The 15,538-nt window shown below is 41.7% G+C and overlaps 1 protein-coding gene across 7 annotated transcripts in view; it reads right to left on the bottom strand.

Moving 5' to 3' along the window:
* The window catches only part of TDP1 (tyrosyl-DNA phosphodiesterase 1), an 87,919-nt gene that overhangs the window by 23,210 nt on the left and 49,171 nt on the right, over positions 1 to 15,538 (bottom strand). For all 7 annotated transcript variants that reach the window (XR_006781434.2, XR_006781433.2, XR_006781436.2 and 4 more), the window contains one exon: positions 5,676 to 5,778. Coding sequence is in view for 3 of the 7 variants with exons in the window: in XM_045807646.2 (XP_045663602.2) it covers positions 5,676 to 5,778 (103 nt within the window). In the remaining 4 variants the exon portion in view is untranslated. The remainder of the gene's footprint in view (positions 1 to 5,675; positions 5,779 to 15,538) is intronic.

Raw genomic sequence — 15,538 nt, 5'->3', positions numbered from 1 at the left:
AACACAAGGATCAGGATGGCCTACCGGGGAAGGACAACAGTGGCAACTCCAGTTGCTGATCGCTCAGAAACGTGGGAGTTTTGGACATGGAGCTCTGCTAAGAAGCACAAAGGTGGGCTGATCTCAAGAAACCGGATTCTGGATGATGTCCAGTTAGAGAAATGATTACAGAACTGGGTATTAAGTAGTCTATTTGGCAAACTTGTAACCAAAAACATTAAAAGGCATGTCTTACTAGCACTGAAGAAGAAACACAAAGCCTCATTTTATAACAAACCGTGTTCTCATTAGTAACCTTTTGGAGACTAACAGATACAGAAATTTTAAGAACATCTACTAAACAGAGAGGGATTGGCATTTGCAAGTATCGCAACAGACTGAGCGCATGCACATGCTTTAATTTCAGCAAGGCAGGTGAGCAATTCTATATTGTAATTTGCTTACAAACATATTTGAACACCTACTACACACAACACCCACTGGGCTAAATCCATGTGGTGTCCAGAGCCATTGTTCTCCACATTTGCTCTCCTCACAGAAAGGACAGTGTGTACTCTAGGAACTGAAAGGAAGCAACACCAACTAAGAGATGTGCCAAGCCCCAGTAGAAAGCAGCTCACAGTTCAATCAAGGAGACACACAAGTAAATAATAATACAAAGGATATGTGATTAGCCTACATTCTAGAAAGCTGTGGGATGCAGAGGAGGGGCACCTGGACTGGAGATAAGGGAGACAGGTGGGTTTAGGGGTATAGGGGTCCTGTTCCTGATATAGATTAAGGCTGATGAATGATGGCATTATGGTCATTGGGTATCCACTCGACTGGGCCATCAGATACCAGATGACCGGTTAAACATCACTCACTCTGGGGGGGGTGGGGAGGGTCTCTGAGGGTGTTTCTGGATGAGAGTAGGAAATGAGTCAGTGGACTGAATACAGCAGACTGCCTCTGACCCCCCAATGTGGGTGGGTATCATCCAATCTGTTGAGGGCCTGACTAGAACAAAAAAGCTGAGGAAGGGTGAATTTGCCCTCTGTTGGCTGGGACATAGGTCTTCTCCCAAACTTACATTGGGACTGAAAGCATCAACTCTCCTGATCCTCAGACCTTCAGACTCTATAGCTGGTGAAATTACATCACTAGCTCTCCTGAGTCTCTAGCTGGCAAAGGCTGGGACTTCCTCGCCCCAAAGTCATGTGAGCCAATTCCTCACAATAAATCTCTCTATATGTATCTATATATCTTATTGGTTCTGTTTCTCTGGAGAACACAGATGGGCTTGACTCATAATAGGAACTAGTTCTGTATGGCCGAACATAAGGGCCAGGAAACAGAGAGAAGTGGTCAGGCCCAAAGAGTCAGGAGTCACGGCATGAAGAGAAAAGTAGGCCATGCCAAGAAGTCTGGCTTCTATCTTACAAGATTTGAAAGTGGATGACATGACCTGATGTATGGTCTACAAAAACACTCCGGCAGCCGGTGGAGAGCAGCTTGGAGCTGCCTTGGGAAGCATGGTGGGAGGATACTACAGCAGGAGTTGACATGCCCTGGACACAGTGGCAGCAGGAATGGCCAGAAGTGACCAATTATCAAGCAGCATTATGCAGCAAAACTTGGGTGTAAAAGAGTGGCCAGAGATGACTTTGTACACTTTGAGCTAGGACGGTGGGGTGATAATAGTAATCATTAATCAAATTTTTATAATAGTATGGCTTAAGTGATGAAGATGATTTTGGTGAGATTTACAAGGCCCATATCCTCAGGTACCTTTTGAATAATATAACTTGAATTGTAATTGGAAGAGTATCTTATAAGCCAATTATTTGAAAATTGGCCCGATGACATCACTAATCTTGCTGAAAAAACGGGGCTTTCTACTGTCCACGTGGGACGAAGTGCAATTTCACTGGGTCCTGCTTGCCCGTCTCCTTCAGAACAGGAGTCCAACCTCGAAGTCTATGGCCCACATCCCAGCCCCTTCCCAGGCACACAGAACGGCCTGCTGCTCCTCAAGTATAACACGCACTGGTCTGACTGGAAGCCTCATCTCCCTTGATGCAGCGTTAAGCTCATAACTCGGTTTTCAAGATCCAGGTCAAATGTTATCCCCTTACAGAAGCCTTGCGCAGGCCCACCAGGCAGATTACGTGCTCCCTTTCTCAAAGTCCTTACACTGTGTATCACCTACACCACAGTTCTCATCACATACTATAATCCATGAGCTTCATGAGAAAGAAGACTCCATCTCGTTCCTCCTCCTGTTCCCAGGGCTACTGAACTGGAGGCACGGGGAGCTGGTGGAGCTGAACTGGAGGCCCTGGGAGCTGGTGGAGCTGAACAGGGTGACTTTGAGGTCATTCCAGGCAGGCTGGAATGTTCAGTGACGAGTCTGGGAGACATCCGAGGAGGGAGCCGTGGAGTTGTGCTGGACAGTCTCTCCTTCAGAAGCTAAGTGTCTCATTCTGTGTTCGAATTACCTCAGCAAAATGACAAATCACCTCATGGCAAAGATCTTTGGGTTGCCCTGAGTCAAAACCATAAATGTTAACTCTGTGAAGAACAAGCAAAGGTCCACTGGTTTTCCAGAAGCTTCACATATCAGTAAGTGACACAGTAGCTTAAGGACAAAGTCTCCTCTGTTGCAAAATTTCCTGACGTGGTTTTATGCAGACTGATAAAACACCCATCAACTCACTTGTGGGTGATACCCTCAGGCAGTAGCTACCTGTGGGATGGCTTCCTAGCCATCTCCCCTTCTCTGGGAAACAGGCCCACTATCATAGGACAGGGTCAGGGCAGCGCAGAGGTGTGAAAAGCAGACCGAAACTTGAGCAGTCCTTAAATGCAAATGGCTGGCAAATGAGGGGACAAGCCGCTGTGGAGGTATCACCAGTGGCAGCCACCCAGACAGGTGGTATACTGCTGAGGTCCCCAGGGCTGGCCCAGCTCCACCCCTCCCAAGTCTCCGCTGTGCCACTGATTCCATGACATGCCTTTCAGCAGCTTTTCAGAAAACTACCTCCTTCTGCGGGCTTATACAAGCTCAAGTTTGTTTCTGTCAAGAGCAATGAAAAGGACCTGAATACCCCCTTTCAGCCCTTTGGGTTCTGCTCACTCACGCCAGTTACTTCTCTCCCAGTCTTGGCACCTGGACATCTCTCAACAAAAGTGCCTTTTTAAAATGACCTTCTTGCTCAACTTGACTAGTAGGTTCCTTGGGAGGAAGAGGTCAAACACTTTTTAAGATTTGAGAGAGAGGGAGAGATAAAGAGAGAGAGGTGAGGAGGGCAAGCGGGGGAGGAACAGAGAGTCCCAAGCAGACTTCCTGCCGAATGTGGAGTCTGACATGGGGCTCGATCCCACGATCCTGAGATTATAACCCGAGCCCAAACCAAGAGTCAGACACTCAAATGACTAAGCCACCCAGGCACCCCAGGTAAAATACTTCTGTGTCTTGTCTACACACCTCATTTTGGCACCCTGCCCAAATAATTTATGGTTCAGTGAAGGACACAGACAGTTCACCCAGAAAAGAGAACGTCTGACAAGACAGTGACGGTTTTGAGTCTTTACTAGTGTTATGGAGGAAGCCTGCTTTAAAGCACTGTTCTAGGATCTGTATCTGAAGACATGCCAAGGAACCTGGATTGCTGGATAAAACGCTATCTTTTTAGTCACTACATTAATTACATGGTCACTGTGCTTGGAGGTTCACTCTTGAATCTTATCAGCATAGCATGGAAGGACGGAATCCATTTTTAATATTCTTGCCTGATAGTCTTTATAAAATATAACTGAATCTCTTATCTAGAATGTACTATAATGGAGCTCTTTCTTATTCCAACAGTATAGAAGAGTCTAATTTGGGGATTCTAAATGATTATGCCTATTTTTTCCTCTATTAGCTGTCTCTAATGTACAGATAGAAATAGAATCAGAAGTAAAAATTAGCTTAGCAGGGTCTAAAGGACCTGAAGTGCAATATACGTTTTTCCTATTACCATTTTCATGATGAGGCATCGAGTCAGAACAGTTAGAAATGTCTAGAATTTTGCAAATGTGGACAACAAAAGCCAAACAAGAGGGACATGGAATTTATTCCTTAAGCTAGGAAATAATTCTGACCTTAGTTCACAGCTATGGTCCCTACAGTCACACCAAATTACTATTATTACCCTAGTGTTATGAATTTACTATTTCCCTGTGATAAAGCTGAAAGATCACAGGAAGGATCAGTTAGAGATGGTGGCTTGAGGGCTGGAGCCCACTCAGCTGTGGAACCCTAGGGAAGTCACTTCCTTGTCTATAGCAAAGGGGGAACCATCTGTCTCCAAGGAAATGGAGGGGGCAGCTGTAAGCAGCGTTAGGATCTGCTCTGACTCTGAAGGAAAGAAACAAAAAGTGCTAGAATTTCATGATTATTACCCTTAGGAGAAACTTATTTGACAGTTATGTAGCAAAACCCTCTGAATTGTAGAAGAAAAGGATGGAGAAAGATTAAGGTAGGAGGGAGAGAGGGAGGGGGAGAAGGAGGGAGAGAGGGAGAGAGGGAAAAGGACTTTTCACCAGAGTGTAGAGGGGAGGGATAGTGAGGAAGACCGCCAAGCTCGGGGGGAGGTGCTCTCTGGCACGCCTTCTGACTATGCCGACAAGTCACATGCGATTGGACTGAAGCCTGAGGATAAGTACACAGCACTCCCTTAGCTAAATATTCTGGTCTAGTCCAAGCGGTTTACAATGGAGCTGCATCATGTGTGTGTTTATCAGAAGTTCAACTATAGCAGGTGGCAAAAAAAAAAAAAAAGCATTAACCACTTCATCGTGTGGGCTGTTCTGACTGCATTCCACCGAATGTGTGAGTGAATGTGAGAGGCAAGATAGGTGGTCTTGGGGTCTGTGTGTCCCTCAGAGTGGGAATGTCTCTCTGGGCCAAGAGTGGTTTTAGTGTTTAGAAATCAGAAGGCCTGTACAGCTAGTCCCTACATTAAAAAGCAGCCATACTGTCCAGTGTTCAGCTGCAGAAACTGAGAGCTGCTCCAAGCTGGGAGACAAGCTGGCTAGACACCTCAAGAGACAGACACAGCTTCCAACTTGGTGTGTTTCTAGGGGGCATACCAGTGACTCTGGTCGCACAGATTCTCTGTGACCTTCTGAACTCCTTTTCAAGCAGATGTTGTAAGCTTCCTTGCCTCCTGACTTACACTCATGCCACTTCCAACATGGGATGCCCTTCCCTCTCCTCTCCGCCCACCTTAAACTCTAAGCATTCTTTCCTCTCGCCCCCCCAAATTTTCTAGCTTCCAAAGACCTCCTCCAAAGGAACATCTTGCTCTTGGCTGACTCATCCTTTTGGTGACCTGTCACTACCATCTTGTAATGAATCTTAACAATATTTAAATCCTGTGAAACATGTGATTAACTTTACCCAACGCAATTACCTTCAAACTGTCATCAGGTACGCTCCCTGAGAGCAGCAATCTCACGGCACTCAGAATAGTGAGTGCTAAATATATGTTAGCACAGGCCAGCAGTTGAGAGCGCAGGCTCTAGGTTAGAACTCTGGCCCTGCTACCTCCTGGCCTTGGGCAGGTCATGATGATCAAAGGAAGAGAACATAAAAATCCAACTCGTTTCACGTGTGACCACTCAGGCAGGTTCAAATGTGAACTTACAAATGCTGACGGCAGGAAAAGGACCCCAAGCTCATAGGAACGGATCATCAGCTGGGTGCCGTTCTTCTCTAATGCTCCCCAGGCGGCCCTGGAGAGATTTGCGCTGCAGGACAAGGACAGAGAAAGGGCTGACTCAGTGAGGCATTTCAGCTCAGGTCAAACTTTCACAGCTGCGAGAGCATCGGTCAAAACCACAGATAGCTGCAATCACACTCATTCAGTTTTTGGCAGCATTGTGCATTTTTAAGAAACAGAATACTAAATCCTGCTGTGCTATAATCCCCAGGATTTAGCTAATTGTTAATTTGGGGCAGCTTCACCCTTATCTGCGTTCCCTGCCCTCCCCCCCCAGGACAGCTATTAAAATAATTATCCTTTTTGGATTTTTTTCCCCCTCTGTCTAAAGCCCTTTCTTTTCATGACTGGTGTAGCCAGGAGGTCTGATTTTGTTATTTACTAAACTAGCATTTAAGAAAAAAACTATGTTAATATGATCTTAGGTAGTATCCTTAAGCTTCACACTTCTTTCTTCTGCCCTTGGTTTTGGGCCAGGAAATACTAAATTCTACTTTCAATCTAAGGAAAACAGAGGAGGGCAGTAGACTGGCATTTGTATCCAAAAAGAAACGGTGTGTTTGGAATCCTGTTTCATATAGGCAGAGAGTCGCGGGTATGCCTAACAATCACAGGATGAAGCAGAAGGAACGAGCCCTGGAACTGACCAGATGGGAGGCACCCAGATGCAGTCGGGATGCCTGGGGACAGACCTAAGCTCTGAGGCATCAGCTCTAGAAACACGCTCTCCTACACACCAGGCTGAGAACCCTCACCCACCAGTTAATTAACATAAACCCACCACAGTGTTGTTTTTTTATTCCCAATGAGGCACACCCAAATTCTGTTTTTAGAATAGGAAATATTCTCAGCTACTCAGACCCTTACAGCCCGACTTCAAGGACAATGGAATTATTTCAAAATTTGTTCACTGGGGCATCAAGTATTCTTCTGAAGCAAGTACTGAACTGGCGTCACAGGAATCACAGAATCAAAGAGAGCCAGTCACCAGGAAAAGTGAAAAGTATGACCTCTGTTCAGGGTCCTATGGGGATAGACAAGGACTATGGAAATCAGAGCTAAAAAAGTGCTAAAACAATTAAGCTAATAACTTTATATGGACAGACCTGCCTGCCTTCTTTCACGGACCATCCTGAAAACAACAAATTCTACTTTCTTGCTCAAGGGCTACAATCATGAACACCACCATCTGTGATGGAGCTCAAGGATGGAAAATGCAGGGGAAGTGGGGAAGTTCACAATAAAGTGGTACTATGATGCTAGAAAAAACTGTTTCCTTTAGAAGTCCAAGAGGATAGCTTGTTTGTAGGTCTCTCACGCATTAGTAAAAGATAGTGACCTCCTGGGCAAAGGCACAGGTCTAATGGCACAACCAACTAGTGAGCGTGAGGTGGAAGCAGTCTCTCGTTGAATATATCCCCCACTTTCTAGGTTACCGCCTGATTGCTCCCTTGACTTGTAACAGCTAACCATCATACACCAGAGGTACTTTCTGGAAGGCCTGTTTCCATTCTTCACTAGTCATTTCAACGTTCCAAGACCGAAGGGCTTATTCCAAGGTAAAGATCATTGGAGACCACGAAGACACCTCTTCAGATTGTTTCTTCTAATCCCTCCTTTGTATTTATAGCATCGAATAAAATCCTAAGCATCTGGAACAATAAACTATATTCTAAGTAATTATACTGAAAGTCACTTGTAAGCTGTCTAGGTGATAAATCAGTATTCCTTGAAAGAGCACCTTTAATGATTCTTTGTATCTGAACACACTTTGGATCCCTGGTACCCAGGGCAGCCAGGACAAAGGGGTATTTTTCCCAAACTCCAGCCCCACCTGCAGTGTGTGTGATGTAGACGGGCACCTACAAGTGTCTGGCAGAAACCCAGTGTCTTGTGAGGTACAGTGACAACACAGGGCTGCTCAGGACAAGTTCTTTTACTCCCAAAACTCCAAAGGAGTTCTATTTTTTCTCTTCCATTCAGGATCTAGGTCTCTTGCTGGTCTTGGCTTCTAGCTATGGCCACTGCTGTTACTCAGGTTCACTTCTACCCTGTTCCCTATCCTTGTTCTTTTGGTTTTCTTCTGCCTCCTGCTGGATGGAGCTGCTCTCTCCTCTGCCAGTGCTCGGGTCTGTTTTGCTGTTGTTGCTGGGTGTCAAATGATGCTTCATCAGAGAGGGCTGGGATTTTAAAATTTATTTTCTATCCTTTAGGGGTATGGGAGGATTCTGAAAGTTGGAGGATTCCAGAGGGTGGGGTCCTGGAAGTCCAAAGTTGTACTGTCCCACAGAAACTCTGCCCACGCTGCTAAGTAAGGTGAATAAAACGGTTTCTCAGAAACAGGTGTGTGGCAGTCATGGTTCAACCAGAGAAGCAGAACCACAAGAGGAATGTCTATGAAACAGAATATGTATTAAATTTACAGGAATTTAACTTACGTAATTGCAGGAGCTTCTAAAGCCTCTAAGGGCCATCTTTGCCCTGAAGCTGGAGTTTGAAGTCTGCAGGGCTGGCAGAAGCCAGGAAAGATGCATATACAGCTAGAGCCACAAGCTAGAACCAGAGGCAACAAGCTGAAGCCACAAGTAGAGACTAAAACCATGTTTGCTTGTGTTGCCTCTGGCATTGGGGGGCGGGGGTGGGCGCAGTCTGTGTACACATACCAGGTGAGGCCAGGGTTTAGAGGAGCTAAAACAGGAAGCTGCAGCGGGTGCAGAAGCTGCCGGTCCCACTGCTGCCTCTTGCCAACAACATGAGCTGACTCAAAAGGACGCTTACGTTATAAAAAGGGCTGCCACTTCACCTGTGCCCTTCAAATCTCCAAAAAGAATCTCCTCTGGGGCCCACTCCAACCAGAAACATACAAGAAAGGGAATTCTGGAAAACGTGGTTCAGCCTATGCATACTGACACATTACAAAGCCACCACAAGATAGGATTTTTTTCTTGAGCCCCCAGCTAAGTGGACCAATGGTCAGTTATTGAACTAGGCAATTTATAGGCCCCTTAATGACAAAGAGCTCAACTGGTAGTAGATGACCCTGACATAGCTTGTAAAGCATGCCTGCTAATTAGAGACCCGAACTCAGTCCAGAATATGGAAATTTCATCCAAAGTTGAAACCTTTAAGAGTAAATTTAAACTGATAAGGTGTAACAAAGTTCAAGGAAAGCTCAGGAAAGCATAAGGATGCCACCTAAGTAAGGTCCACGGAAAAGACAGATGTTAAGAAAAGATCCCTCACCCCTAATCGGGAGAGAAGATTTCTGTCCTGACTTCCCCATTAACAGCAACATGCTAACACACTCTCCTTCCCAGGCATAGTTTCTTGTTCCTAGAATGAGGGGGTTTTGGCCAATGAGGCCATAATCCGTTTCTGGATCACAGTCTACAATGACTAGAGACATCCACATCCTAACTATATAGGTGCCCTCCCCCTACATATTCCAACCAGAAAGATTAAATCCATGATACTCACTGGGAGCTCACTGCTGAGGACTGTTTACCTGAATGTTCATGGTAATGTGTTGGGGAAACAGACATACAAGAAAGAAGGGAACAAGGAAGAGGACCTGGGCCCATCTGGCTTCATGCATCTTTAAAAGTTTAAAGTCTGGTAACATCATCTGCCAACTCCAACCCTGGCCTGAGCACCTGTTTGAGCTGTTCATTGAGTTTACTTGTAAGATTTAAAAAATTTTTATTTATATAAAATTTTACTTGAAGTATTATAGTTGACATATTAGTTTTGAGTTTACAGCAGTGATTTGACAATTACATCCATTACAAAATGCTCACCACTGTAAGTACGAGTTTTAAGACTTTGTTAGAAGGTGTACAAAACCACAAGGATGACGGTTATGGGAACATGTGTCCACGGAAAAAACATTTCTTTCATCCTGAGTACTTAATCTAGGCAGCAGCTGCACAATGAGTGCAGACATGGCTAACAGACTGAGCTTTTAGCCACATCTCTTAGAGGACCGGGGGTGGGGGTACAGATACTTTCACAGACAGATGCAATAAACAGAACGTTGGCAGTAGATGTGAGAGAAGATGTAGACAGAGCAGCTGTGTGACGAGGAGGGAAAATGATTAACTCTAGCTAATGCTGCTGTCACCTCATCCTGAAATCTGGCAGGCAGTATGCCTGTCTTTCTCCCCTTCCCCCTCTCCTCTTCCCTCCCCGCCCCCATGCAGTTATTTTCCATTTTGCATTTGCTGGTTTTCTTGTACTGCTCTTGGACTCGGTTTCTTTATGCATTGAAAAATAGTTTCACAAGTGATATGGAAAGATACTCCCTGTGAAAGATTCAAGTTGTATATAGGTATACACAAGGAAATAATCTTTAATTTTGATGGGTTTTCCCTCTAAAACATCTTTCCTGTTTAGACGATCACCAACAATGTATAAGAGACTCTTCTTGGATCCTTGAGAAGACTGGATGGATAATATCTATGAAAATTTTTGCTAACCTAATAGGCAAAATAGTTCTCACTTAACTTCCTCTGATTAGTGGTGGTCAGTGTTTTTAAATGTATTTATTAGACGTCTAGGTTTACTTCTGTGAGTTAACCATCTTAAAATTATGTTACTTGTCTTTTTTACTGATAATAAGTATGCATAGTTTCCTACTGCTGGTCTAACTGCCATAAATTTAATGGCTTAAAACAGCACAAATTCATTATCTTACACTTCTGGAGATCAGAAGTCTAAAATGGGACTTCCTGGACTAAAATCAAGGTGTTGGCAGGATTGTATTTCTTCTGGAAGCTCTAGGGAAGAATTCATTTCCTTGCCTTTTCCAGTTTTTAGAGGCCACCTGCATTCCTTGTGTCTCCATTCCTCCACCTTCAAAGGTCAAAAAGGTCAGAGGAGTTCTTTTCCTGTTGCCATCATTCTGGACTTCTCCCTCTTCCACTTGTAAGTGCCTTTGTGACTACAATGGGCTCTCCGCGATAATCTCCCACATTATAATTCCATCTGCTACCTTCACGGGCTCTGGAAATTAGGACAACTTTGAGGAGCCATTATTTTATCTCACGGTGCTTTGCATATATTGTAATTATGCAGCAAATGTTCTCCCAGTTTGTTGAAGCTGCTAATGAGAACCTTTATATTTCAGGTCTTTCTTGCTTGCTTTCTTCCTCTTTTGGGGGAGAGGAGACAATTTATCCAAGTTGCAATTTTTTCCTTTACCATATTCTGAATTTGAGGTCTTGTTTAGAAAGGCCTTCTTTATCCATCCTCAAGTGGTGTCTTTTGATGAACTAAATTTCTAAAATATTTTTGAAATCTAAAAATACATCAATTTTTTATGGTCAAGTGCACTTCTGTACCATCTACTAAACCTTTGCCTACTCCAATGTCATGAGAATATTCTTCAGTTTTCACATCATAATTTTAGCTTTCTTGCTTAGGTCTATCATCCATCTGAGATTAATTTTGTTCATGGCTTAAGACAGGCCACAGTTTGTTTATTCTGCATGGATATCCAACTGCCTTAACCACCATTTACTGAAAACCTGGTGCCTTTGTCAAAAGTCTTTGATTACATCTATTTCGGGACTCTATCTCATCAATTAGAATATCTATTCTTATACTACACCACAGTCTAACTCTCATTTTATGCCAAGTCTTCACATCAAGTGCTGTAAATACCTTCCTTAAGACCATCTTGGCTATTTTAGATCTTTTGTATATACACATGTAAATTCTGCAATCGGCTTGTTCTTCTCTAAAGTTGTCTTGCCTATTCTTAATACCTTGGATTTTCAAATTTTAGAATAAGCTTGTGATTTCTTATAATAAACTCTGCTGGGATTTTGATCAGGATAGTAATGAAATCGAAGAAGTTGGGAGCAACTGATGTCAATATTGAATCTTCTAATCCACGAACACACACACACACACACACACACACACACACACCTCCATGTATGTAATTTCTTTCAGCACTATTTTATTTATAGTTTTCAGTGTAGATGTTTTACACAACTTTTGTTAAATTTCTAGCTATTTGATGCTTTTGATATTTTTTTAACTTAGAACTTTACTATTTGCAATCCTGTCACCTGTCATACAGATAGTTCTACTTCTTCCTTTATGATCTTTATGCCTTCAATTTCTTATTGCACCAGCTATAGAACAAAAAAATCTCAATCTTAAATCTGTTATTATCATTTCATAAGGCTTCTCCCCATACCACTATCCTGCAATCACGCAAAGTCACAGAAATCCTCCACATTATCAAATCCAATGGAAACTCCTTTGACCTCATCTTCATCTCTTAGCAGCAAATAAATTTCATAACTCACCCAAATCCCTCCTTTAAAAATGAGATATTTTCCCTTGATTTCTGTTAAACTTTGGTTTTCTACTTTCAATCTCTCTGGTCACTTCTATGTGATTTCTACATACTGGAGTGCCAGGAATGTGTCATACGCCATGCTAAGCTATTAACAGATGATCACTCAGACAAAAGAAGATTCTTAAAATTAAAGCCTCAATGAAGGGACACCTGGGTGGCTCAGTCGGTTAAGCGGCTGCCTTGGCTCAGGTCATGGTCTCAGGGTCCTGGGATCGAGTCCCGCATCAGGCTCCTTGCTTAGCAGGGAGCCTGCTTCTCCCTCTCCCTCTGCTGCTCCCCCTGCTTGTGCTCTGTCAAGTAAGTAAATAAAATCTTAAAAAAAAAAAAAATTAAAGCCTCAATGAAGAGACACTTTTATAATGCAAAATTTCAAATCAATAGGAAAATAATCCTAATCCATCATGAGAAAAAGTTAACAGAAAATAGGATTAGACTTAGGTAACTGACTAGATGGTAATTTAAAATTAAATATATTTAAAACGATGAGTATGAAAAAAAGTGAAAAAATGCAAATGTGACATTAGCAGTTAATGCACAGCACCTATACATACCACAGTTTAATCCCATTATTATTATTCTATTAATTCTCACTCTGAACTATTAGATTCTATATCTATAGTATATACTATTATCCTAATTGAGAATAAATCAGTTAAGTAATTTGCTGGTGGTTTCACAGTATGTGGTGAAGCAAGAATCTGAACCCTGCAACCTGACTCTGCTCTAAATTCTAAACCACAAAACATACTACATATTACAAAGCCTCAGACTAAAAATACAGTAACGGAAATTAGAAAATCAATTTGACGAATAAAATAACACTAGTTGCGGCAAAAAAAATTAATGAACTACAAGAGAAATACTGGAAGAAATTACATAGGAAGCAACTCACATGTATTTAGTAAGAGTTATAAAAGGGAAGTAAAAATGGGTAAGTTGAGGGGCGCCTGGATGGCTCAGTCAGTTAAGCGTCTGCCTTTGGCTCAGGTCAAGATCCTAGGGTCCTGGAATCAAGCCCCAAGCTGCGTTCCCTGCTAGTGGGGAGCTTGCTTCTCCCTCTCCCTCTGCCTGCTGCTCCTCCCTGCTTGTGCTCATGCTCACTGTCTCTCAAATAAATAAGTAGAATCTTAAAAAAAAAAAGGGGGGGTAATATGCTCAGAGATGAAAACCAGTAATTAAAGAATTGTTTAAAAAGTAGATCTTCAGACTGAAGGACAACAAATGCTGCTAAGACCAAATAAAAATAAATCCACATCTACTGATCGGTTGTAGTAAAACTATAGAACTATAGAACACCAAAGAAAAATCTTAAAAGCAGGCTAAGACAAAAGGTAGATTTCCCCTTAAAGGAACAGTAATTAGATGGCTAATAGCAACAAATGAATTCAAAGCCAATGAAAAAAATCTCCAAAGAAATGGGAGAAGATAATGACCAACTCAGAATTTTAAATCCAGTTAAGATTATTACTTGAAAATGAGGGCAAAAGTAAAGGTAGTTTTACAAAAACAACTCTAAGAGCCTATTATCAGTGAAAAGGTTTCAAGGAACTAAAAAAGGATATAGTTTAGGAAAGAAAACTATAGATTCACTTGAAAGGACAGGTATGCCAGGAAGAAAAGCAAGCAAAGAAATTAGTAAACCTGCGGGTAACTCTAAATAAGAATGATTCATTTCCAAGGCTTCAAACCTGATGAATCTGATAGAAGAAAAAGGAGGCAAAGAAAGAAAAACACGGAAACAAGGATGCATAAAGTAAAATCATAGAAAATTACAAATACATCAGTATGAACACTGAATGCAAAAGCATTAAAGTTACCTACTAAAGTGGAGATTATCCGATTAGACTTGTAAGGTACATGCCTAAGAAAGGAGAAACAAACATTAAAAGAGAAGGGATTTTTTGGATTCAACAACAAAAGCACAATCCCTGAAAGAAAAAATTGGTAAGTTGGATGTAAGAACTTCTGCTCTGCAGAAGAGAATTATGAGAATTGAGAAATATTAAGAGAATGGAAATAAAAGCCATGGACTGGGGAGAAAATATTTGCAAAACACATATCTGATAAAGGACCCATAGCCAAAATAAACAAAGAACTCTTAAAACTCACGAAGAAAACAGTCACTATTTACAGATGACATGATACTATACGTAGAAAACCCTAAAGGCTTCACTGAAAAGGTCTTAGAATAAATGAATTTAGTAAAGTTGCACGCTAAAAAAAAAAAAAAAAAAAAAAAAACAAAAAACACACACAATATGCAGAAATCTGTGTTTCTATACACAAATAACTCTGCAGCAGCAAGAGAAATTAAGTAAACAATCCCATTTATAATTACATCAACAAGAATAAAATACCTATTAATCAAGAAGGTCAAAGACCTATAACTCTGAAAACTATAACACATTAATGAAAGTAACTGAAGACAATACAAAAAAATGGAAAGATGCGATACTCATGGATTGGAAGAATATTAACACGTCCAAAGCAATCAATGGATTCAATGCAATTCCTATCAAGACACCAATGGCATTTTTCAAAGAACTAGAATAAATAATACTAACATTTGTATGGAAACACAAAAGACCTGGAATAGCCAATGCAACCTTAGGAAAGAACAACAAAGCTGGAAATATCACAATCCTATAATAATCTAAACAGTATAGTACAGGCACAAAAACAGACATAGGTAGATGGAACAAAATAGAGAGCCCAGAAGTAAATCCACATTTATATGGTCAATCCATGATAAAGTAGGCAGGAATATGCAATGGGAAAAAGATAGTCTTTTCAATAAAAGGTGCTGGGAAAGCTGGACATACAAAACATGTGAAAGAATGAAACTAGGCCACTTTCTTACACCAAATAAACTCAAAATGGATTTAAGACCTAAATTGAGATGAATCCATAAAACTCCTAGAAGAAAACAGGAGCAGTAATCTCTTGGACATTGGCCTTAATATTCTTCTGGATCTGTTTCCCCAGGCAAGGAAAACAATAGCAAAAACACAACTCAACACCAAAAAAAACCCAAAACCAAAACCAAAAAACACCCCACAAATAATCTCATTAAAAACGGGAAGATGATCTGAATAGATATTTTTCCAAAGACAATATACAGATGGCCGACAGATTTATGAAAAGAGGTTCGGACATTACTAATCACCAGGGAAATGCAAATCAAAACCACAATGAAATAACACCTCACATCTGTTAGAATGGCTAGTATCCAAAAGACAAGAAATAATGTCTTAGCAAGGATGTGGAGAAAAGGAAACCCTTGTGCACTGTTGGTGGGAAAGTAAACTGGTGTAGACAGTAGGGAGGTTCCTAAAAAAATTAGAAATAGAATACCATATGATCCAGTAATTCCACTTCTGGTTATTTACCCAACAAAAACAAGAACACTAATTTGAAA

Source organism: Ursus americanus, chromosome 26 (genome assembly GCF_024610735.1).
Source record: "Ursus americanus isolate L20-20 chromosome 26, mUrsAme1.1.p, whole genome shotgun sequence".
NCBI classification, from domain to species: Eukaryota; Metazoa; Chordata; class Mammalia; order Carnivora; family Ursidae; genus Ursus; species Ursus americanus.
Note: the sequence above shows the minus strand (reverse complement) of the source record. Positions and strands in the feature narration are given on the sequence as shown.